This window comes from Drosophila willistoni (genome assembly GCF_018902025.1).
Source record: "Drosophila willistoni isolate 14030-0811.24 chromosome XL unlocalized genomic scaffold, UCI_dwil_1.1 Seg141, whole genome shotgun sequence".
NCBI classification, from domain to species: domain Eukaryota; kingdom Metazoa; phylum Arthropoda; class Insecta; order Diptera; family Drosophilidae; genus Drosophila; species Drosophila willistoni.
Window position 1 is genome coordinate 3,946,963 of NW_025814052.1, and position 25,501 is coordinate 3,972,463.

Genomic DNA, 25,501 nt, shown 5'->3' on the forward strand with positions numbered 1-25,501 from the left:
CGTCTCGTCGTGCTGATCAAGAATATATATACTTTATATGGTCGGATATGCTTCCTTTTATGCGTTGCACACTTCTGACCAAAATTAATATACAGTTTAACATATTTTAAAGTGACGCCAAACAATTGAATATTTAAATAAAATTAATTTTCCCGCGATCAATAAAATCACAATGTACTTATACATAACAATTTTTTTGTTAAAAATGGCCAAAAATAGGCAGATTATTCCAACTTGAAAATAGAAAAAAATCATTTTTACTAATACTCAAAAAAATTGACTATGTTAAAGCTTGATAAAATACGCGTGTTTTTTTTTTTGTAATATATTGATTTTTTTTTGGCATTTGTTGTCTCTCTTGAAGAGATATTTTGATAATTAGCGGGACTTATATTTTCATTTGAAATAGAATTGAATACAATAGAATAAATAGAAGCATTAAAAAAGATATCACTTTTAAAATTCGGTTGAAATTTGACAAAGTTATAAATTCGCAAAGTTAAGAGTTTTAAGAATTTCAAGAATTTATCAAATTAAATGTTTGTCAATGCGCCTCAGACTGTATTTTTGGTAAATGAATGAAGTATGAATTAACATTTGAGTGTTAACTAATTCTGAAATCTGAAAGCGAAGTTATATGACTAATCCTGCGTACTGCGTACAAGTCTGAGGAAAATGTGTATGTAGGTATAACCACCAAAATATAGCAACATAGTAATTGCAAAGTTTTTCAATAATTTTCCAAACTTTTGAACATTACGAATTGGTAATTTTTGTCTTTTTTTAAGGATTTTCAAAGTTTATTTCGTTTTATTTCTTCTCATTCTTTGCGTCAAAACTTCGTATAGTAATATTTTAAAGCAATTTTCACAAAAACTACTGATAAATCGATGCGAAATTAATTTTTTTAATTACCAAGTTTTTGGTGTGTAGAGAAACTAAAAAGTTTGCAAATTGTGGAAGCTTGTTTCACTTGGTGCATGGTATGTCAAAGTCGATGCAAAATTGTTTATTCGTTCATTTGTTATCTCTTGTGTTCAACGTGTCATCGGCATTTATCATACTCTACCATTTTGTCGTACCCTTTATTTATTTTTATTTTTTTTTTCTTTTTTTAAATCGTGCGTGTAATATGGTTAGAAAATGGTCCAACCAACCGATCAATTTGTGGTCCATTTGCATTTATTTGCATTCAATTTGATTTGATTTGATTTGGTTCCAGTTTTTTGGGGATTGTGACCCATCCGACGCCGCCCCCGCCCCCAGCCCTAACGCTCCGCACCCAATATGGTCATCCACCATCGTCATCATCCTCCTTTGGCAGCGCCCGGTTTGAGGCATTGTGCAAATGCAAATGCATATTTTATTATTAATTTAACATGTTTTTTGTTTATTTGGCTTTATTATTATTATTTGTTTTTTTTTTTACATCAATTTTTTTGTTGTTTTCCTTTTGGCATCGTACAATTTTGTAGTTCAAGGTAAGTTGGCCACGTTGGAAGCAGCAGTAGCAGGCAGAGGCCACATAATTAGCTGTCGATGGCAATGAAGATGGAGTTGGGTCCAATGGCTAAAGGAACATCTGCTGCTCTGTGAGCTCCTCCTTCATCCATTTATCGATTTGTTTGTTTGTCTGCTTTTTCTGCGGGGTCTCCACTCCCATCCTACTTAATGCATAAATTTTATATACCATTAGATATTCCAAATCAGTTCAAGGTTAAAATGAAAATAAAACAAAAATCACACACAAACACACACACAATCACACCCCAAAATACCTAAATATTAAAATAAAATTAACAATTTACAAATGTTTTTTTGATTTTTTCTTCTTTTTTTTTTTTTTTTAATACTCTATTAAAAGAGCGGGTTTATGGACTTGGTTTTCGAATATAGATTTCGATAGTTAAGATAATTAGTTTATTGAAATTGAAATGCTGTAAAATATAAGAATAAAAACAAAATTGATAGTCTTATCAATATTCTCATGTGAATTGAATTTAGGGTATTTAAAAAGTCTTTAGAGACTTGAAGATGGGTGTTTTGTGGTGGTGGGCAGGATGAGTATCTCTGTGGCTTGAATGGGAATTCCAATTGAAATTGATTAAATAAATTAATTAATAAACAGTTCACAAATTGCAAATATCGCTAAAGCTAAGTCAAGTCGCTTAGGTCTTAAGTTTAGTTCAGTTTCATATTTAGTTTTGGTTAACTTGTTGTTCGAATAAAAATAAAACCTGTCATAATCCGAAAACGCAAGCAAGAGCCCACAACCTGGCAACCTGACAAATTGGCTGTGAAATCGTAGCAGCAGCAGCAGCACCAGAAATCCAAAAAGAAAAAAAAAAACCAGAAGTGCTCCTGCCCAGACTCTTTTGCATATTCAGCCTCAGCTTCCATCAGCCAGCCAGCCAGCCAGCCAGCCAGCCAGCCAGCCAGCCAGCCAGCCTAGGGCGGGCGTCGGTGTCGGTGTCGGTCGTCGGGCGTCACCGTCGCGGCTCAGTTTGAACTGAACCTGTTCCGCTGCTGGCGTCGCTGTCAGCTTTGTTGCTGTTTGCCACAAAGAAACAAAAAGAAGAAAGAAACAAAAAATAGATAGATATATATATATATATATATATATAAATATATATATGTATATTGCTCTGCCGTAGGTTAACTCCGTACACACGGCATAAGTAACGTTCAGTCTGCCTCTAGAAGTCGATCGTGATCGGTGGCCCCAATCTTCTCCTGCGTCTTCTCCGTGTCTTCTGTTGTGTCTTGTGTCGCTTGGCATTAAATTTGTTTTTTTTTTCTGTTGTTACTTTAAAAAAAACGAGCGCGCAAAGAATATTTAGCCATATAAAAACAAAAAAAAATAATTTTAATTAAATAACAAAAATTCACAAAAATTTCCAAAAAATATATTTTCAAGTTTTCCAAAAACGAACAAAATATATATAAATTACAAAATTAAAAACTTAAAAAACCAACAACTAAAAATACAACACACACACACATACACACACACATAAAATGAAGTACTTTAACATGTGAGTGGTCTAAATTTAAGTATAATATCCTATAATATACGAAAAATATTTTTCTAATATAAATTTTGTGCCTTGGCTTAAAGAATTTCAGGAGGGATAGAGACCAGAAGATCTTGGGGGGAGAGTACAGAAAGTCTGGATATTCAGTGAAATAAGTTTCAAGTTTTTCTTAACCCTTTTTTTTACGCCCAATTGCTGAATCTTTAGATTGGTCGTGTATTTTGTTTTTTTTTTATACATTACGAAAAATACAAAATTTTTACAAGTCGAAGAATTGAAATTCATTTAGCTTTCAATTAACTATATAATAGACATTGTTTAGCTTAGACGGGTGGGAAGAGATATAAAAACAATTCCAAGAACCCCCCAAATTCTAAATTTTACTCCATTTTTATTTTTTTATAGTTAGATTAATCTGCTAGAATTTTCCTTCCTATATATGTATGTACATATGTATGTATATACATAAATCACGAATCATAATGGGATCATAATGCCCATAATGTTGATTATGAAAATTGATTATAGAAGGCGTAGATTTGAATTTGATGGACGTTTAGGGATTTCGTTTTGTTTTTTATAGGCCATAGTTAAAGTTGCTTATCCCGATATTGGCCATTTTGACTTGGTTGATTTTTTTTCTTGTCTTGTTAGTTCAATTTGAACTTTAACACGACGGCAACAATAACGTGCATTGAAATTACCAAAGCGAAAATGTCAAAGTTAGTTGTTGATGGGAAGTCTTGTATGTGGCATTTGCCGGCAACTTGAAGAAATGGCAAAAGTTAAATCCACTTTAGCAGCAGCAACACCAGAAACAACAACAACAACAACTAACGATGACGATGAATCTCAGTCTGAGTCTCATGTCAGTTTCAGTTTCAATATGTTGAAGCTCCTTTTTAAATTCAATTAGTTGCAGTTTAGCGATTTTAGTTGATTGAAAGAAATGTTTCAAGGTCGTCATCAGCTGATGCGAGATTTGAGTTGTTGGTATTAGTTGGTCAATTACTACTTTGATATTCGTGTTGCTGTTGCTGTTGCTGGTGGTTAGTTAGTTAGTTAGTTAGTTAGTGAGTTAGACTAGCGGATGGCGGCGGCAGCTGCAAATTAAGTATATTGGATTAATTACCACATGTTGATTGTTGGCTTGGCGCTTGCCTGTTTGCTTGTCTGATAAATTAACGGTTACATTTTTTTAATGCGAACTGACAGCCACACACACACACACACACACATATATATATATATATATGTATGTGGACTGCATATTGCGGGGAATTAATCACAAGCAAGCAACAAGATCAGGATTTCAATTTAGTTTCGGTTTTTAGTTTCAGTTTCGGCCTGCTGCCTTGCATGCGTTTCGTTCCATTTCATTTCATTATGCAATTTTGCAAAAACAAAAAATATTCCCCACCCCCTTGAAAAACAAAACAAAAAAAACATGTAAACCAAAAAAAAAAAACATATGCACATTCAAAAAAAAACTTTATTTTCAACTCTGGATTAATTCAATTTCAACGCAATAATTCAAGGGCTCCAATGACTTATAAAGATATCTATATATGTATACTACATACATATATACACACTGTGCATTATATGTGCTTTAACATATGTATAAGTACATATATACATATGTATAAATACTAGTATGTGAGTTGTTTTTCTGTCTATTCATGTTGCTCTACATACAAGCTGAAAACAAATCAAAAGACTCAAGCAACGAACTTGCTTTTGGCACCTCACAATTGCAGCAGCAGCAACAACAGCAGCAACAACAACAACAATTCGATAGCCAAAACACGTACTTCAAATGCACCGTTATTGAACCCACTTACCTTAAAACCACTTCACTATATGTAGCTAGCCATTTTATATGTACATACATATATTTTAGTTGGCATTCCCGCCATACAAACCAGCAACAACAAAGCAAACTATTACAACTAATTCGAATTCGAATGGTGCAAAGGTGATGGAGTGGTAGAGAGACAGAGAGAGAGAGCGAGAGAGGGGGCGGGCATACAGGATGGCGATGGCGTTGCCCCCATGTAATGAGGGCGCCAGGGCAATTAGAGAACGTGCAGTGACTAGGTGAGGCCACAAAAGGGCGTGCAACACACTTAACACACACACACACACACACACACACACACACACACACACACACACACACATACATACACATACATACACACAAGTACACACCAAGAGTGTATTTAACACTAGATCAATCCATCAAGATTATGTCTTCTGTATGTCCAACTCAATTTCTCTAAACTCTCGAAGCCTTCAAAAATTACATTTGTATATGGACGATCTTCAAATTTTCTTTATACTAGCAAATATTTTCGGGGTGTTCTGATAAAAAACAATCCGGATTTTCGGTTCAGTAATTTTCATTTCTGTAGCCTACAAAGATTAAAAAACAACCAAAATTATTCAAAATATTAACATTTCAGGGTGTGTCCCCCTGAATCCGTTCATGGTTTTATCTGCTTTGAGAGTATTTTATCGCATTTTCAAAAATAACATTCCAAGGTAAACAATAAATAATTGTCCTGAAAATCGTAAGGAATAAGCAACAGAAATATTGGAAATTTGAAATGAAAACATAAACAAAAGTTTCTACATTACGAAAGGATTAATATAATTTGAGTTTAAAGGACTGAATGAGCCATAACAATAGGCGGTCTTTCATGAGGACTGCATTATATCGTCATCATAAGGTTCAAAGCCCCAAAAAAACATAAAAGGCGATCAGAATGAGTTCAAATAAAGTTTAAGCTCGTCATTAAAGAAATTGGCATGAAAAACCTTTTGAATTTCTAACCACTTCCTGGTCTTAGCATTTCATCTTCCACTTGAATGACTTCCTCTTCAATGACTGACTATTTCTCTTTAATGATAATTTTATTTCAAGATGACTTCCATGGAAATAATTAAAGTGTTCTTGAATACTCATTTGCCGAAAGCAAAAAAATAAAACAAATATTATGCTTTCAGCCTTCAAAGACTTCTTGTTCACACTATGAAAATGAAAACTAGTTTCAACTAAACATTTTTAAAAATTATTCAAATGAAGACTGAAAGTTTTTATTAGAAGCAAAAATTAAATAAACAATTTAATTTGCATAGGCAAAAGTAGTTGCAATGACGTCATTGCCTTGAACCATTTAAATGAATACAAAACATAAGCATATACATATATGTACATATGTAAATAACTATAAGATAGGAAGAAAAACATTCATGAAGATGATCATGATGGAATGGGAATGGAACTTAAGGATGATGCTGCATATTGACTATGTTAATACAAAAATGGTAACTGTCATTCCCATTCCACCATTCCCATTCAAAATTCTCGAGTGCCGCAAGAGAAGGAAAGGCCAGACAAGACGCCAACACAAAGCATATCATAAATTTGCAAACTAATGTCTAGGGTTATATAAATAACTAGCTGACGATCTCTCATCCAGAGAAAGAGACCATTAAAGATAGTTTTTAACACACACACACACACACAAGTTTCCGGGATAAACCAGCTGAATGGGAGAGATGATACACTAAATGCCATAGTATGTGATTTTTGTTTCGATTAGGAAGTAAAGAAGACAAAATAAATAAAGGCACGCACACACCCTCGCCCCACACCCACAGCAATCACACGGATATATCTGACATGAGTTGCCTTTCACCTGTTGCATAACTTGTTGTCGGCCAACGGCCAGAAGCCTTGAGGGAAGGAATTTCTTTATTTTCGTTTGCCCAACTGCCAATTGCATTTGATTCTATCTATACATAGGCGAAGTTAGTTAGTTAACTGGTTTTACTTACACATACATAGATATTTGTAAGCACCTGTTTCCTTTTTGACCACAGTACACCACAGTACCACACCACACACTGCACTCCACACTACACCACACCTCAAGCCACCCACCCCCGATGCTAGGAAAGAATTTCAAAACAAGTTCGTCGCTTCAAGTCTTTTGTTTTGCATAAAGCCCACTTTAACAATTTTTTTTTTTATTTGTATTTTTTTTTTGTTTTTATTCGTCTTTGGCATCGTCGGCATCGGCATCGGTATTGGCATCGGCTACGATTCGGCATACATTTTTCATTCGAAAATCGAAAGTGAACCAACCCGTTTGCCTGACCTTTACACATTTATAATCGTTAGCACATCTTCGTCTCCATCTCCAATCTCCACTTCCACCTCCACCTTCACACCGCGACATCTCCACATCTCTACATACATATGCATGTCTCTCTGTCGGTTGAAAACGAAAACTGATTGATAAAGCAGATTCATAATTTGAAACCAAAAACAAATCTTACAGATTAATTAAGTAGCAGACTAAAATATATATATATGTACATATATATATATATATATTTACTTAATTATTATTAATATTTACAGCATCAGGTTCTTCTGGTATTCAAAATAACTTAACCCGTCGAACCAGACGACTAAAACCAAGTCTATATATGCATATGTACATATGTATGTACATAAGCTTGACTATGCTTCATTTCATAGCCTGAAATGCCAGTCACGAGAATTAGAAAGAAAAAAAAGTAGCATGGGACGTCAAATGGGACGGGATATGGGGGACACCATCATCACCATCATCAGCATTAGCATCATGTGACTTATCTAATCGAATCTTTTTTGTTTTAGCTGCCTGCTCTTAATCATCTGCGCCCTGTGCTATGGCCTAGTATCGGCCCAGCAGGAGGATGGTGGCTCCGTGTCGCCAGCTAAACGTATTGCTGCCCTACGTCGTCCGATTGGCAAAGCAGCCAAAGCCACAACCACCACAACTCCGGCACCCGTTCATAATGATGGCGGCGAGGAGGAGGACTATGGTGATGAGGCAGCCGCCGGTGATCATCAAGGAGGCGAGGGCGAAGACGATGAGGGTGCGGGTGCATTAAGCTCAACCACAACCACCACAACAGAGGCACCCAAAAAAGTTGGTCCCGTCATTCGCCCCTTCCGTTCCAATGACGATTTCCTCAATTCGCTAAAGCGTCGCCAGCAGAATGCCAAGAAACATCGCGCCGAGAAGCCAACCGCTGGCAAGCAGACAACGACCGGCAAGAAGAGTGACACGTCATCGGGGGAACAGGAACAGGAGCAGGAACCGGTGGCTGCTGCCGCTCCAGTGCCAGCATCAACATCGTCCAAAGGCTACAAGGGCAATTCGGCATGTAAGTGAATGTTTTGAAGGACGCACAATTCCGAATGTGACATGTGGTTGACCCTATGCACGTTACCTTTCTTTTATTTTTTGGTTTAGTGAGCCGTCGCAAATTAGCCAAGCCGGTAAAGTCGAGTCCCGAGCCAGCGACTGATGATGCCGCTCAAGAAGAAGACTCAGAACCGAAGGAGGATACAAAACCCAAACGTCCCATTGGACGTTTAGCCTTGAGAAAGCGCAACTAATTCCTATAAATTCCTTTCACTACACACCAACCCCCACCCCCACACACACACTTCACCTTTTTCCACACACACACACACATAGCATATACATGGCTAGCTATATGGCAGCCCGATCTGCCCATTAGTTTTTAGTTCACAATTGATAAATATATGTAATTTTATTTTGTATAAAACAACCAACACCTACACAAATACACACACACACATACCACCCATTATTTCTTATTCCCACTTCCCACCTCACACACACACACACACTTTTTTTGTCCACACATCGTTTACCCTATAATTCATATATGTATTTATATATTCACTTTGGAATATATATTTCACCGATATATGTCTCTATTTACATAAGTATATATGTATTCACACTTCACCAAGACCCCCCTCCCCCATTCATCCATCAATCAATCAAAAAAAAAAAAAAACAATAAACTGAAAAGATTACCTACATATATAAAATATATATGTACATATATGTAGACAGAGTTCATTATTTTTCTACACAAAAAATCGTATAATCAAAGGGTTATCAATTTGATGAAATATTTGAACATTTTATCTCCTTAAAAGGCATAAAAACAATTTGTTTGTGTTTTGTTTTTTTGTTTGTAAGTTTTCCATTTTCAATATTCTGTTAAATTTATTCATTAATATATAATTACATTGTTTTTGAAAAATCCAGAACAATAACTAATATACTAAAATTTCTATAAAAAAAACTTTGCTGGTAAATATTGGGAATGTGTATGCAATTTCATGAATTGTTTCGTTAAAGAAGAAGGATGACAATTTAAAAAATATGAATTAAAAATGTTATCATTCTCTCTCTATAGGTATGTATATATAGTACAATATATGGATTATATATATATATATATATATACATATATATTTCTGGCCTTATGAGCTTGGAGCATATGTATGTATGCCTTGTCCAACAAGAAGTACATCTTTCTCTCTCTCTTTCGCTATTTCTTTATCTTTTTAAGCACATTCGTTGTGTTGTGTATATAAAAATATGTTTCATATATAATACATATGTATCCGTTTTGTTGAACCGCTTATACATTATATTCGAAGAAATTCAAAAAAAAAAACCATTTGAATACAATATACCCTAAAATACGCATATATATTTATGTATGCATTGATTATTGACAAGAGTTATTAAATGAGAGCAAAATGCATTTGTTATATCTTTGATTGAACAGATTTTGTTTCTATACACACACACACACACACACACACACATAACCACACCCGTTTATATAGATAATTGCCTTAATTTGTTTAATACAAGTCAAATGGCTAGACATAATTTTGATTCTTGGTCCAAATATTAATTGAATCAAATCATTTTTATGGTAGTTGTGTGTGTGTGTGTGTGTGTGTGTGTGTGTGAATTCATGTGAAAGGCACATTGCGTTACAAGTACAAGTTTTCTTCCATTTTTAGTAAATACTAATAATATTTATAATAATAATAATAATAATAATAATAATCAGAGAGCGCAACCGTAACTTATTTTTCGTTTCTGTTTCGGTTTCTGTTTCTTTCTAATATTATTTACACCAAAAATTTCTTATTGACTGAATTTGCTTCACTTGCAGGATACTAGATCGATTGTTATAGATATTAAGTACAGTTGCCAAAAACGTTCAATTACAATAGAATACCAATAATTTGCTGATTTATAACATATCTGCCTGCCAAAAAAAAAAAAAAAAACAAAAACAAATTTGTTAAATTTAACTTTTAGAGTTGGAATGACTTTTAAAATATGACATTTAAAATATGCTTATCAATTGGTTGATTCTCAAAACTTATATAATTTTGCATGTCTGGTAAATAATTGGTATTCTATTGCATTGGTATGTATATTAAATAAAAAAATATATAAAAACAAACACATATAATACTAAAAGTTCATTTCGTTTACACACTGTGTGTAGTTACCATCTCACGAGGATATCGTCAAAAGATTTCGAGTTGCGTCCCTATAAAATTTGATACATTAAAAATTATAAATATATGTATGTATATCTTTCTTCTCTCTGCTTGCTGCTATGGAAATTTCGTTCATGTTCAGTTTGTAAGTAGAGATAGAAAAAGAAATGATAAAAGAAAGCCATGTACGCATGCTGCTGATTGGTTGGTTGGTAGGTTTGTTTGTTGGTCTATGGCATGGTAGATAACAAAAAGCTGTGTTGCTAATCCTCTCGCTTTAGATTAGATTCTTATGAATGTTGTCGCGTATTACGCATCAATGGGACCAGCAACGATGGTGGTCCCGCTTGCCTTAGGAACGGATGGACCAACAATTCGGCTGCTGTAGCTCTTTGCGCCGGATCTCTGACCAACATACGATCAAGGAATGATTGTAGACGGGGCGACACCTTGTGGGCATTCTTTAAATTTGGCGGCTGCATGTCACGTATGCGTCGCATGGCCTGCAATGGTGGCTCATTGAAGAAGGGTGGCTCGCCATCGACCATTTCGATAACCATAATGCCCAATGACCAGATATCCACTTCGGGGCCATAGGGCAGACGAGATATGACCTCCGGTGACATCCAATATGGTGTGCCCACTAAAGATTTACGTTTCGGCAATTCCTGTGAGACTTGGGCACAGAAACCAAAATCAGATAACTTGACACGTCCATCGGCGGCCAGCAGTATGGAATCCGATTTAATATCACGATGAATGACGCCCTAAAAAAAAAAAATAATTAAGTAAATAAACGGGTGTTTTAGAGTAAATAATTATATAAACAAATAAACCAAACAAAAAAATCGAAATGGTCAAGTGTCACCCAGAATACCCTACACTTAGGGCCTCTCCCTCCCCTGCCCCCTGCCTCCCTTTGTCACCCGCTGCCGCTGCCGGTCTCTTTATTTCTTGGTTTATTCTTTTTTGTTTTATTTTCTCTGCTTTTACCTACTTATCGCATTACATGTAACAGTGGGCACAGTGGACTGAAAGCGTTGCAAAAGTGAGCCAAGTGATGATAATAAAATGGATATGACTTAGTAATTAAGGACGCTTTGACTTCTCTACACGTCCCAAAACAACTCATACTTTTGGCAACAAGAAATAAATAAAGACGTACGGTAGGCCAAAAGCACACTATGACCCACTGTGCCTTGGGTGGGGCGTTGTCTTTTTAGAAATTTGAAACTGAAATCGCTGTCGCCAAAGCGACAACCCCTCCCCCTCCCCCACCACACCGCTAAACTAACTCAACCCAACCCGCTAAGAAGAAAGTGCCACAAACGATGGACAAATGGCCACCTGGTTACGCACCTGTGAGTGCAAATAGGCCAAAGCCTTGAGGCATTGTTTGCAAACGGTGGCAATTTGCTCCTCATCCATGCGCGAATGGGTAACAATGTCGGTTAGAGCTCCACCCTCCAGATACTCCATGACAACCCACAGCTCATCGTTGACCAGAAAACTTGAATAGGTCTCCACAATATTTGGATGATGGTAGTCACGCATAATGACCACCTCATTAAATAGGAGTTCGCGACGCTGTTGCTTGCGCAAGTCCATTTTCTTCACCGCCACCTGTCGTCCTGGGAATGAGAGACAGAGACAGAGAGATCATATATTAGACAATCTATATTCGTATAAGGATTAGTTTTATATTACCTGTGGATTTGTCAGTGGCTATGCAAACAGTGCCGGTTGAACCCTCGCCGATTTTCTGAAAATGATCTAGATTCTCGCGTGGATCACCGGCAGAGACAACCATTTGGAGAGCAGCGCGAAACTGTTCATGGGTCAAACGTTGCTCCTGCTTGGGCTGCGCTTGATTCTGTGGTTGTTGCTGCTGCTGTTGTTGTTGTTGTTGCTGCGAAATGGCTCCGCCACTAGAGCTAGAGGCACGGGAGGCTGTCTTGGCATGGGGATGCGGTTGATGCTGCTGTTGCTGCTGCTGGAGTTGATGGAGCAGGGGATTTTGATTTTGATCGCCCAAGGGTTTTGTAACTGGCTGTGATCCGGTTACGGATGCGGATGCAGGATAAAGGGGATAACTTATTTGGTTACCATTATTATTGTGATGTGAATGAGTGGAGGAGCGTGTGCCACTAGCCACAGAGCCCACCGGCGATGTTTGCTGAGGATGATGATTCAGGGGTCCACCTCCTCCCGCCGCTCCTCCTCCCACTCCCCCACCACCACCACCAGGCATTTGACGATATGATTGATCCGTACGAACGGCCAGTGGTCCAGGACCGGCAGCTCCACCATTGGGATAGATTAGACTATGTGTATGTGGCATTGTCTGAGACTTAAAACCTTGTTGGCCAATTGGCTCCTCCTCTGGCACAGCTGGCGGCACATTGGCCACTCGTCGAACACGCGGTGGACTGGAACTTCGCAGCGAATTGGAACGCGCCACATGGGATGTTTTGGGCAGCACAATGCCCGGACCCGTTGGCATTGTTGATTGTTGTGTTGCCATGGGCGCAATTCCTGGGCCAACACCACCAACTGCCGCTCCCGTGGCCGACATCATCATCATGTTGTTCACATTGCTGGTGCTATTCAGGGATGTGGTATCCGCCTTGTTGTTATTGTGATGTGGACGCACAATCGTTTTCAGATCCAAGATCTCTGTTGGCGTTATTTCCGACGGATCCACCAGCGGTAGTGGACGATTCGTTGACTTTAAAATCTGATTGTTGCCCACTATGGAGGCCCATTGCAGGGGCAGACCCACATATTTGTTTTCGCGCTTGTCGAATCCCGTGTGCACGCGATGCTCAAAATTGCTGGGCATTGAGATTAACGGTTTCTTCTTCTTCTTGGAAAACATTTTCACAGTAATATGCAATTTTCTTTCCTGGTCGCTAATACTGCTGCTACTATGGCTATGGCTTTGGCTGTGGCAATTTCCCAGTTCCAGTTCCAGGTTTGTTGACTTTTCTTTTCGCCCGCCCTTTTACCCGACGGAAAGTCGCCCGCTCACTAACTCTCTATCTCTCTCTAACTGACTCTCTCACAGGCACACGCACATACACAAGCACTGACACATATACACGAGCAACGGCAACGACGACAAATAATTTTTAAGATGCTAACGCCAAAGCAGCCCCAAGCTTGGGTGGAGCTGCTGCAGCCGCTTGGGTCAAAATAGGTTTGACGTTCAAGCGAAATCTCCTTTAGTCAACAAAATGTTCTTTACTCAAATTACCAACGAAAAACAACAAAAAAAAAATAACAGAAACAAAATGAGAACGAGAATAGAAACGGGACAACAAGCACAACACAATTAGTGATGGGATATGGTCTCGCTGAGCGATGTGTGACAAAAATCGATTTTCCGATAGTTTTATAAATATAAATATACGCAATCGATAATGGTGAATTATCGAACGTTATCGGTATTGAAAAAACTGGCGGCTGGAGGTGTAAATATTTTAAATTGGGTAGAAGGGTTTAAGAAATTTATCCACAGCTTGGGCTAGCTTAATTTTAAAAATATAATTTGTACCTTTATAGGGGGGGAAAAACTCACATTCTTTAGAGATGATTGTCATAATAATTAATACCATTGATTCATTTTCATTTTGTTTATTTTTTTTCTCTTTTCTTTTTGCTTTAGATATACCGCATATATTTACTTATTTACAATAGGTTCAATTTCCATTCAATATCTCGCTCCCTTCCCCTATCAATTTCGCAAAAATTTTATCTGTAGCTGTTTTGCTACTATACTCTTTCTATCATTATAACTGTAGTTTTGTAGAACCCCCGCTTTTGATGATCTATATCTATTAGTGTTACTGTTACTTGGTTTCTTTAATGCAGCTAAATAGTTGAATCTGTTTTATTTTTTATTTTGCATTTATTACTTTGTATGATCAAAAACAAAAAAAAAGTTGAGAAAATTAATTATAATGAATAACAAAAATTCTAAGACTTAATGCAATTATGCTCTCCTCTCCCCACGATAACCAATCATTAATTATCATGTACGAATCTAGCCATCTTTTTCCTAAGCCCCCTAACACTCCTTACCTCTCCTTTCCAAAACTATTTCTTAACCTAAAACAAATGTGGCATTTCATTATCATAATTATTATTATTATGTATTAGTATTATATCAATATATATATTATAGTATTTCTTTCTTCTCTTTTGCGCTATTCCTTTCGGTTCATGGGTTCTCCTTCTCCTCATCATTATTTTTCTCTTTATCTCAATTTTCGACCAATGTCTCTTTACACAGTTTTTCACAACATAATTATTACATAATTATCGTTTACAATGATTTTTAAATATATTCTATATGTATGTATAAAGAAAGGGCAGGGTGCAGGCGGGGCGGGGGCGTTGACAAAGAGTGGACCACAAAATAATAATAATAAACATTTATAAAATATGTTTGAAATTGTGAAATTTACAATAGATTATTTTTCATTTCTTTCAGTGTGTGTGTGTGTGTGCGTGCGCGTTTCTTTAAATCTTTTTATCACACACAGCCACACACACACATACATGTATTTAAATATATATATATTATATATCTAAGTATATATATATATACACACAACAACGAATCCATCTCAAAAATTAGGACTTGTACATATAAACATATATATATATATATATATATTATATCAATTGCTTATCTGATTTGCTTATGTGACTTTAGTTATCAATGTAATATGTATATGCATGTGCTTATATGGCATATACATTTAGGATAATTGTATTGATATATATATATATATATTATACATATGTTTATGTTGATGATATTTCAGTTCGCCAGTTGTGGTTGTTCTTTTTGTTTGCTGCTGTTGTTATTTATTGTTGTTGTTCAGTCGATGATCCTTTGTTTCGCACTAATTTATAGCGACTTCGCAGGACGTGGTGAATTGTTGTTGATGATTTGCTGTTGCTTTGCTGTTGCTTTGCTGTTGCTGAGACGAGGTTATAGTGTTGTTGTTGTTGTTGCTGCTGCTGCCGTTACTGTTGTTGTTATCTTCGTTGTTATTATCCTTATTATATTTGTTAATTTTTCGTATTGGCCGACAAGTAACTAACTGACCCAAACCGACAAATCTCTTTCGTTCGCCAGCTATTGAGGGGATTCCTGATTTTCTCGCTGGTGCTGGTGTATGTGCTTCTGCTACTATTCCAGCAGCTCCTGCTGCTGCTGCTCGCACAAAGCGATATTTGTTAATTTTTTGACGTCGCTGCTGTCGCAGTTGATGCAACTCCTGTTGTAATTGTTGCTTTCTTTCACTGAGACGTTGAGGACGTCGTCTTAAACACATACTAGACCCCACCCGCTCCTCGGGGAGTCTCAAATGTGGCGACCCCAAGTGTTGCCTAAAATCATCATCCTCTCTTTTATTTTGGCGTAGTTGTCGTCGGCTCATATCATTTACAGCAGCAGCCGTTTGCTCCGTCTTTTCTACCGGGGACGACGCATCGATGGGCGTATCATCCGTCTGGCCTTCTGGGTAGAATTTGGACTGGAATTGCCTCCCGTTGTCGAATTGAAGCTGTAAACGTTAATGTGAAAAGAAAATTTCATATAAATATTTAATATAAATATTTAATATTAACAATTGAAACGTTGCATCGATAACGAACGGAGGCTCCTGCAAAGGATGCGACTCGGCATAAAGGGCATTGCAATGCGAGCTATGACAACTTGTGTATCAAATGGTTATAAACCTAATTATAAAAACAGTCTTTTCGAAAAGTTTAATTGGTTGTAAAATTTTGGCGAAACGCTCGAGTTGCTGGCCTCTTTTAATTTTGCAGATCTGAGTCGATTTTAATATCACACAACTTGATGGCAAACAATGCACACAAATATATACACAGAACAAGGAAGCAATAAAAAAAACAAAATGATAACACACAAAAAATATAATAAACACAAAAACCCCAATGAATGAATGTTTTTTTTGTTTTGCTTTTCTTAGGATTTCCAGGATAACCCAGTGTTGGAAAATGTTTGGAACTGCTACTTGCTTTCCTGTATAAGGAAATGTTTTATTGGTTGAAGATCAAAATGTTAATTTAATTTGAATTATTTTCAATTAGTTAACGGATTTGTTTCATTTATGCAGAAAAGAGACTATTTAAATTCAATAAACAATCAATCAACCAACAATAAAGCAACAAAATGCCTTAAAAACAAAAATTAAAATAACAGGTTAATATTATAATGCTTGTGTATGTGTGTGTGTGTGTCTTTTGTATGTGTGTGTATGTATGTGGCTGTCTTTGCGAATATTTTAATAAAACCAACAACAACATTTGTATATGTGGTCTTTCTAATTGGTACCGATTCTGCAACCAAAATACCGTTATATGCTTACGCTCTCGTGTGGGTGCATTCGCTGATGCTTTCGCTTTCAATACTTACGCAAATATATTTGTCGCGGCAGAGGCGGCGGCCGAGGGGGCGGTGGCACTAAATTGAAACGGTGTCGCAGACTGTAAAAAAAACACAAATGTAGCGAAAAAATATTGTTTTTCGATCACAAAAAAAAAAATGTCAAGGGAAAAGCTCAAAAGTATATCTTTGGAGATGTTTTTTTGTGAATGAAAAAATTATTTACAAAGTTTATTTATGGGCCGAATCGATGAATGAATTGAATGATTGATGTGTGACAGCTGATGAATGTGTGTAATGTCTTTGTTCTCAGTGTATGTATCTATATTCTAACAGTGTTTGTCAAAATATGAAGTATTTAGTTTGCATGCAGCGTGAAAAGTTTGACAAGCATTGTGTGCGTGCGTGAGGTGAGTATCATGCATAAATATTGTGCGAGTGCAGAGCAAATGTGATAAGTGCAAAACGTATTAAGATAGATACAGCAAGAGAGAGAGAGAGACAGAGAAGAATGAATCGTGTTTGTATGAGATTATAAATTAAATTAGCATTCAATTTCAATGTTTACTTTAAATTAAAATAAACAAAATGTAGTGACTACTTTTCAACTAGAAATTAATAAGTAATTGCGTTTCCATTATAAGTATATATATGCACAGATCTCTCTGGAATTGGACATGATTTGAGTTGTTTGATTTTTTTTACCTGCATTTGCGTCGGTGTTGCATTAAAAGTAAACATTGCTGGGACATTGTTGGTGGAGGATATTGAAGGCAGCGGCGCAGGAGCAGCGGCTGAGACGACGGCACCGGGAGCATTACCATTACCAATACCATTACCACCGTCTGAAGTAAAAGGTGAAGAAGCAACACTACCAAACTGAAAGACTCTCTGCAATTGCGGTTGCTGCTGCTGCTGCTGATGTGCCCCAAATAACTTTTTTGATTGTTTTTTTTTTTTTTTTTTTGGATTTTCGGTTGGTTTGTTGCATTTGGTTGGTGGGTGGTAGGGGGTGGGAGGATTGTTTTTGGGTTTTTGTTCGATTCATTTTACAATAGAAGGCACATAATATAGTATACAAGGGTGTCACATATACATCATAATACAGTTGGTTCAATCATTCAATAAATCAACAAGGCAACAACATCAAGATTTTTGATCCAAAAACAATAGTGAGAAGTAATGAGAGGGGGGGAGTATATTAAGGGAGAGAGAAAAAGAGAGAGAGAGAGAGACAAAGAGAAAGAGACAAATTAAAAAATTAAATTAATTGAATTAAGTGTGTGTGTGTGTGTATGTGTGTGGGTGTGTGCTGCGGTCTCCACATAATTCATGCAACAACAACATTGTAAAGAACTACTAAAAACCAGCAATTGTGTTAAAAAAAAAATATATATATATATACGAAAAAAAAAACAAGGACTCAAAATTCAATGTAAAACTAAAATACATAGGTATCACTTGTTTTTTTTTTTTTTGTGTTGTGTTGTGTTGTTCTGTTAGTTTTACAAATATATCAAAAAAAATATAGAGTTTCTACTATAATTATATAGTAACAATCATAATTGATTTGATTTTTTGTTGTAAAAATTATCAAAAATAGAAATTTAATGATTGAATTTTTCCCATATTCCCGAAATGTTTGTCGCTTTTAATAATGTAATTTGTGACTTACATCAGTTTGATGGACTGCATTTCCAGTGGCTGGTGGAGCTGCTCCAGGCAATGGTCCTGCCGTGGAGTTGCCCGTAAAATTGAAAGTGCCCGTTTGTGGTGCAGCCACTGTGGCCGATCCGGTAAAATTAAAGGCCGGCTTTATCGTGCTGACAGCAGCACCTCCTCCACCTGCAGCCGATGGTGCGACATTGGCAGATGCTCCAAAATTGAAGGCTCCCGGTGTGAGCTGAATAATATAAATTAGAATATATATATATATATATATATATATATTTATGTTTGCTTACCGTTGTTCCCACTGTTGATGCAGCGCTTCCAAAATTAAATGCTGGCTTGGCGGTTGTGGTAGCTACTGCTGCTGCAAATCCTCCTCCTCCTCCACTTCCTGCACCAAATGCTGGTGTTGATGACGCCGCTGGTGGTTGTGGTGCTACTGCTGCTGCAGGTGTTGCACTTCCAAAAATGTTTGCGGTGGCGGCCGTTGCAGCTACCGCTGGAGCAACTGTAGTAGCGGGCGTCGTTGTCGTCGATTGGCTTGATCCAAATGGATTATTTCCAGCACCAAAAACTGATGAGATAGTGCTGTTGTTGGCGGTGCTATTGCCACCTAAAATGGATAAACCTGGCGTTGATGATGTTGCCGCTCCTGCTCCAGCCAAACCAAAAAGATTTCCAGCTGGACTCGCCATTGTTGTACTGCCAAAAACATTACTACCAAACACATGAGGTGAGCTGTTGTTGTTGCTGGTGCTGCTGCTGGTGGTGGATGAGGACACAATTGCCGCAGCCATCGCTGGCGTTGTAGTCGTTGAAAAGGATGAGGATGAAGTCGCCGTATTGGTATTGGTGCTACCATTACTGATGGGCCAGGCAAAAGCACCACCACCACCACCACCGCTGCTACCAAATGTAAAGCCAGATGTATTGCTTTTAACACTTGATTGGGTGGTGCTAATGGAGCCAGTGGTGTTGTTGCTATCTGTTGTTTTCGCCTTGTTATCACCACTACCAAAACCACTGAAACCACTCAGTGGTGTGCTGCTAGCAGTGGCCCCAAATATAGAATTTGTATTCAATGGTGCTGCTGCTGGTGGGGCATCTACAGTTGGTTGGTTAGCTGGTTGCTGCTGTTGGCCAAAAAAGAAGGCTTTCGTCTTGGGTGTCGGGGATGATGCAGCCGATGATGTCGATGATGTGGCCGTCAATTTAGCCTGATTGCCAAAACTGAAAAGACCACCACCCGCCGCTGGAGTTGATGTTGGCGTGACAGTGGCCGCTACCGATGTTGTTGTTGCTGCTGTTGTCACACCGCCAAAAAGGCTAAATCCTCCGGCCTGTGACTGTGTACTGCTACTAACATTGCTACTGATCGCACCAGTTGATGATGCTCCTGCGGCAGAGGGTGCAAATTGAAACATAGGTTTACTTGTGCTAGATGTGGAACTTGAAACAGTTGATGATGATGATGATGACGACGAGGAGGAGGTGGATGAGGCAGACACAAAAGATGAAATTGATGTGTTGCTGCCAAAGCCAAATCCAGACGTGATTGACGTCGAGCTCGACGTTGTGCTGCCACTAATTGGTGATTTGAACACAAATCCTGCTCCTTTTGTGGTTGTGTCTGTAGTGTCTGTTGCTGGAGGGTTAATGCTAAAGCTAACCACTTTTTCTACCGCCGCCGCGGCGGGTTGATCCACTTTCTTTTGTTCTACTGGTGGTGGCGCTGCTGCTGCGGCTACTTCCGTTTTTTGTATGCCAAATTGGAATTGTTTGACGGGTGAAACTCCAAAACCAAGAGTTGTTGTTGTCGTTGTCGGTATCATCGTAGTCGTCGTCGTCGTCATCTGCTGCTGCTTTTTATTATCCAAAGTTCCAAAGCTAAATACCGCCGATGGGGGAGTGCTGGAGACTGGTATGTTGGTGGTGGGTAAAACTGGACTGGCCGTCGTCGTCATCGTCTTTTCTTTAATTGAGCCGAAGCCAAAACTAAATTTAGGGACAACACTTGCTGCTGCCGATGATGATGTTGTTCCTGCAGATGCGGATGTTTCAGTTGATCCTCCAGGCTTCAAATTGTCACAACAAATGCATTTTGCACGACTTATATCATTCTGTGCCATGCAGGCATCACAATTCCATTTGCTGGATTTCTGATCAGCAACCAATTGCTGGAATTTTGTATCCTGCTTGGGAGCGGCGGCGATGGGGCCAGCGCCAAAACCGAATTTAAATGAAGAACTTATGCTGGAAGATGTCGCCACAGCGGGTACCTTGGCGCTGGCAAAAGTGCTCTTGGGATTAAGTGTTTGGCAGGCAACGCACTCGCTAGCTGTTGATTGATTCATAATCATGCATGTGGGACACTCCCAAGTATTGGTCTTGGGCTTGAAAGCGTTACCAAAACTTTCTGAAACTGGCATCGACGGCGCCTGCAGTGCTGGATTCGATGTCGTCGGAGATTTGTTTACACTTTTACGTGGCGTCTCGCAGGCTATGCATTTAATGGCATCCTCTTTATTAGTCAACATGCAGGCATCGCATTCCCAGGCTGTAGATGATTTTTTGAAACGTTGACCAAAACCTTCGCTGGCGGCAACAACAGGCCATGCCGATGCTGATGCCGTTGGTGCTGGAACAGCAGAAGCTGATGCTGGTGCTGCACCTGTACCCGGTTTGGGTGTCTCACAAGCAGCACATCGTGTACGATTCTCTGGATTTCTTATCATACAAGCATCGCACTCCCACTCTTTAGAGGATTTCTTGAATTGCATACCAAATCCTTCTGTACTACTAGCACCATTAACAGCTGGTGGCTTTTTTGCCTCCTGCTGTTGTTGGCTGCTGATGTTCGTGGCGGCATAATCCTCCTCCAATCCAATTGGTGGCACAAATGTAAAACGTCTAAAACGCAATTTGGCATTGGGAACGGCGGCTCCCTCCATTAACGCCGCCGCCGGTGGCAATGGCTCGGGCGGGACAAAAGTGAAGATGCGACGTGGTGGTTTGCTAGCGGCGACACTAGACGACCAGTTGCTTGACAATGGTGTAGAAGCAACTGATGCCACTGACGCCACTGAAGATGGCGTGGGCTTTATAATCAAATCAAATTTGGGTGCATTTGCCATTTGTGGGAAACTTAATTGAGGCAAATCCAAGGGAGCTGGAGCCACTTCATCATTTGAATGCAAATCTTTTCGAACCTGGTGCGAAAGGCGAGAGCGCATTTTGTTTGTATGATTATAAGGTTGTGTTTGTTGTTGTTGCTGCTGTTGTTGTTGTTTTTCTATAGGATGGGTGAGAACTGCGACTGCAGCTGCAGCAGTTGAAGCTATAGTAGTAGCAGAAGATGCAGTATTAGGAATAGAAGTAGCTATAACAGCAGGAACAACAGGAGGTAGGGCGGCGGCGGCATCCTGCAGCTGCCGACTAGGTAAGAGCTTTTTCAATTGCTGTTGCTGCTTTGTCGGACTTTGCACTAATTTACGGGAACTTTGGGTCACACGGTGCAGACGACGACGCTCCACTGTATCAAGCATTTCCTGAAATGCTGCTGCTGCTGGTGTTGTTGTAGAATTACTGATATTGGTACTAGTACTACTACTAATACCCGGCGCCGGTCGGGCATAAGGAGTGAATTGTTGTCCACGAATTTGACGTGATGCCTGATGCTCCTTGATAGTGCTGCCCATGCGCTTGGCATCAATTAGGGGCGTTGAATAGCTCTCGAGCAGTTGGAGGATTCTTCTGGCCGTATTCGATAGCCCAGCTTCAGACGAGGCGGAGCTTGGGTTCTGTTGGTTCGAGTCAGTTGTTGGCAACTTGTGAGTAATTCCAATCTTCTTGATACCACCACCACCAATAGCCGCCGCCGATGTTGGATGCGCTGGTGAACTTCCACCAGAGTTAATGGCTAACAGTGATGATGAGGCTGAACTTAAATTGCCTTGACTAAAGATCCGATTGTTTGCCGAATTGCCACCAAATGTGGTGCGTCCCTGATAGAATGGTGAACTACTAGAGATTAGGCCGCCACTTGTCAGATTGGCTGAGGCGCTGCTACTCAATAAACGGCTATCGCTTAGAGCCGATGTCGAACCATATATAGATGCATTGAATCTGCGACGACGGCTCAATGAATTAAGGGATAACGTGGAATTATGATGATGATGACCACCTCCACTACCACCGACGACGCCACGACCATTGCCACCGCCTGTGGTGGAGCGATTAAAAATTGATTTGGCACTCTGTAAATTGCCATAAAAGTCTAAATTGCTATTGCTTCCAAAATGTTGTTGCTGATGCAATGATGGTGATGGGCGGCCGCCAGTTCCTGTTTCTCTATCACCGCTTTCACTTCCAATTTCTCTATGATTCTCCACTACTACGGATCTCTTTATTCCGAGAATGCTGTTGTTGTTGTTATTATTATTGTTTGCCTTGGAGCAGAATTCAGAATTATTATTATCCCGATCAGTGGTTGCACCTCCTCCTGCTGCAGAAGGTGTCTCATCAATCGTTGTTGATGTGCGCCAAGGTGTGGCACCCCTGTCCTGCTGTGTAGTAGTCGACAATAGCGATTGCCTCTTATAGGTGGGCAACGGCAGCGGATGCTGCTGCTGACCGCGTTCCATTGTATAATTGATATTCAATGAGCGACGGGTACTACGAAAAAATGATAGAAAAAATAAAAAAAACAAAATAGAAAACGGAGAATCAAAGATAAAAAACACCAAGAATATCTCACCTGAAGGGCAAATCTCCGCTGGTAGCCACTGCTGCCTCAGTTCCAGTGCCAGTGCCAGTAAAGAAATTATATGCCGGTTCACGTTGCCTTTGACTTCCCCCATAGAGATTCAAATGGGTCAGACGATGGTGTGCATAACGATTTGCACTATTACCAATACCACCCGGATGCTGCTGCTGCTGATGATGATCGGGCGTGGAGGAGGCTAATGCTGACATGTTTCGCTGACCGCGTAATGTCACCACCTTTTCCGACTGGATATTACAAAAAAAGAAAAGAAATAAATAAATATGAGAATTAAAGCGAAGTAAATAAATTGGGGGTTTTTGGTGCTACCTCCGCCAATCGTCTACGTTTGGTTAGGTGTCTTGATTGTTTTGCTCCTGCTTCATTGTCAAAACCCTCATCAGCACCACGACCCTGCGGAGGCACGTCGTCATCGTCCCCGTCATCATCGTCATCGTCCTCATCGTCATCGTCATCATCATCATCGTCATCTACATTCCCATCATTAACGTGAGCATTTCTTCTGGCGGCTGTGCTCGATGCCGATTTCTGTTTCCGATAGAGATAAATGTTATTATATTCATTGCGACGCGTCTGCTCATCCTCGGCGGCCAGATCATGTTCGGCAATGTTATCAGCTAAAGCAACTTCTTCGTAATCCAAGCCCTGAGCATTGGCTCCATCATCGACATCGAAACCACCACCAACGGGTGAATCATCTTCTTCGGCTTCCAATTGTATGCGACGGCGTCCACGTTTCCGTTTCGTTGCTGTAGTCTGGGTCTGGCCTCCATTATATTGATGTTCATCGCCCGATGATGTCGTTGATGATAAGTTGACTCTACCGGGTGACCACCACTTGCTCAGAGAATCGGGTAATATGCTCGATAGTTTCTTCATTTTTCCCATTATAGACTGTGTGAAGAGAGTAGAGTTTTGTTGATTTTTTTGTTTTTATTTTTAGATTTTTTTTAATTTGACTGTTTTTTGATTTGAAAGTTTTTTGATTTTTTGCAAACTGTACTTACACTGCCACCGCTGGTTGCATCTTCCCGTTGCTGCTGCTGCTGTTGTGGTTGCTGATCCTCTCCTCCTCCTTCGCCAGTATCCCCTGCCTCTTCCTTCAGGGGCGTGAGTTGACGTCTATTGTTGTTATTGTTGTTGTTGTTGTGCATATTATTTGTGGTTTGTGTTGTTGCAGTTGTGTTTTCTTGTTGTTGGCCATCCTCAAATGTGGACATTATTCAAAGATATTCATCAGCCGGCAAAACAAATCAAAACGAAACAAAAAAAAAAACCCCCACACACACAAAGGCTCAACGTTTTGCCGCTGGAAAACTGTTGCAAATATTTTCCGATAAATTTTGTTTTTTGCGTTTGCGTATGTGAGCGAAAAATTCCTCCACACACGGCAGCGTCTTCAGTGGGGAATTCTTATGCTTCCTTTTTTTATTTTGTTTCTGGCACGTTTCCGCTTTTTGGCGCCACACGATTAATAATGTGTTACATCAAGCACAAATAACTTGTACTGGAAATATATGAAATAAATTGTTAGATTAGTTATTATTCTTCGAGTAGGAAAACAAAAGTCTATTGATATTATTTTAGTTTCGTTTTGTTCAATATTCACATTTTTATTTTTCTTCTGTTTTTTTTAATTTTTTTTTTTCGGTTTTTTTTTTTTTTAGCTTGGCGTTGTCTCCCACAGTGTCAGTTTTAATTTTAACATATCTCTGGCGCGGCGTTAACAGTCTCGCTTTCGCATGCACATACACACACACAAACGCGCGCTCATGCACAGACACACACACACACACAAACACGCACACACTACCTTGGCATTTGTTGCAAGAAATCTATTTTTTTTTGTTTTTAGCTCAGTTTTGTTGATTTAGTAAGCTCTCAAATGCTGACCGTAGATTTTTTTGGCCTCCCCGTATCTGATGGAGGACGAGGAATAACACCAACGCCAAAGAAATCTAATTGAACTCACACTCCTATTGTAATATATATACATATATATGTATGTGCATATGTACGGTATATATATTTATAAAACAAAAAAAGACCGCTTTATATTCAAAGAACTCGATTTGCCTGCATTTTAAGTTAAAGAGCCTATTGTTTTTGCTAACATTATGACTTGTTTAGTAGTTGCAGAACTTTTTAGAAACACTTTACTTAAATAAAAT

The 25,501-nt window shown here is 38.9% G+C and overlaps 3 protein-coding genes across 4 annotated transcripts; 1 reads left to right on the forward strand and 2 right to left on the reverse strand.

Moving 5' to 3' along the window:
- The first annotated feature begins 3,018 nt into the window (after positions 1 to 3,018).
- On the forward strand, positions 3,019 to 8,890 carry LOC6648868 (nucleolar protein dao-5). Its single transcript, XM_002071256.4, has 3 exons — positions 3,019 to 3,035; positions 7,732 to 8,264; positions 8,354 to 8,890. The coding sequence occupies exons 1-3, from the start codon at positions 3,019 to 3,021 to the stop codon at positions 8,497 to 8,499; spliced, it is 696 nt and encodes a 231-aa protein (XP_002071292.1). The 3' UTR covers positions 8,500 to 8,890.
- Positions 8,891 to 9,611: 721 nt separating this feature from the next.
- Positions 9,612 to 13,794, reverse strand: LOC6648869 (serine/threonine-protein kinase PAK mbt). The gene is made up of 3 exons (XM_002071257.4): positions 12,160 to 13,794; positions 11,812 to 12,083; positions 9,612 to 11,219 (listed from the first exon to the last, which is right to left on the reverse strand). The coding sequence occupies exons 1-3, from the start codon at positions 13,328 to 13,330 to the stop codon at positions 10,743 to 10,745; spliced, it is 1,920 nt and encodes a 639-aa protein (XP_002071293.1). The 5' UTR covers positions 13,331 to 13,794; the 3' UTR covers positions 9,612 to 10,742.
- A 278-nt stretch (positions 13,795 to 14,072) lies between these two features.
- LOC6648870 (nuclear pore complex protein Nup153) lies at positions 14,073 to 25,309 on the reverse strand. Of its 2 annotated transcripts, XM_047011220.1 has the most exons (9): positions 25,144 to 25,309; positions 24,338 to 24,837; positions 23,640 to 24,224; positions 23,304 to 23,557; positions 18,841 to 23,221; positions 18,552 to 18,779; positions 17,582 to 17,812; positions 16,907 to 16,977; positions 14,073 to 16,031 (listed from the first exon to the last, which is right to left on the reverse strand). In XM_047011220.1, exons 2-9 carry the CDS (start codon positions 24,548 to 24,550, stop codon positions 15,941 to 15,943), a joined length of 6,054 nt encoding a protein of 2,017 aa, XP_046867176.1. In that variant the 5' UTR covers positions 24,551 to 24,837; positions 25,144 to 25,309; the 3' UTR covers positions 14,073 to 15,940. The 2 variants fall into 2 exon arrangements, with proteins under 2 accessions (XP_046867176.1, XP_023035277.1); XM_023179509.2 differs by lacking the exon at positions 17,582 to 17,812 and having other exon boundaries at positions 25,144 to 25,307.
- Between the last annotated feature and the right edge of the window lie 192 nt (positions 25,310 to 25,501).

Excerpts from the sequence above, each read along its gene's own strand:
- LOC6648869 (XM_002071257.4), bottom strand. The coding sequence starts at position 13,330 with ATGTTTTCCAAGAAGAAGAAGAAACCGTTAATCTCAATGCCCAGCAAT. Across the intron at positions 12,084-12,159 it reads AGCCACTGACAAATCCACAG|GACGACAGGTGGCGGTGAAG; the intron begins GTAATATAAAAC and ends TCTCATTCCCAG. Across the intron at positions 11,220-11,811 it reads TGGCCTATTTGCACTCACAG|GGCGTCATTCATCGTGATAT; the intron begins GTGCGTAACCAG and ends TTTTTTTTTTAG.
- LOC6648868 (XM_002071256.4), top strand. Across the intron at positions 8,265-8,353 it reads CTACAAGGGCAATTCGGCAT|TGAGCCGTCGCAAATTAGCC; the intron begins GTAAGTGAATGT and ends TTTTTGGTTTAG.
- LOC6648870 (XM_047011220.1), bottom strand. The coding sequence starts at position 24,550 with ATGTCCACATTTGAGGATGGCCAACAACAAGAAAACACAACTGCAACA. Across the intron at positions 24,225-24,337 it reads ATGCAACCAGCGGTGGCAGT|TCTATAATGGGAAAAATGAA; the intron begins GTAAGTACAGTT and ends CTCTTCACACAG. Across the intron at positions 17,813-18,551 it reads ATGCAGTCCATCAAACTGAT|TTATTTGGGGCACATCAGCA; the intron begins GTAAGTCACAAA and ends CAATCAAAAAAG.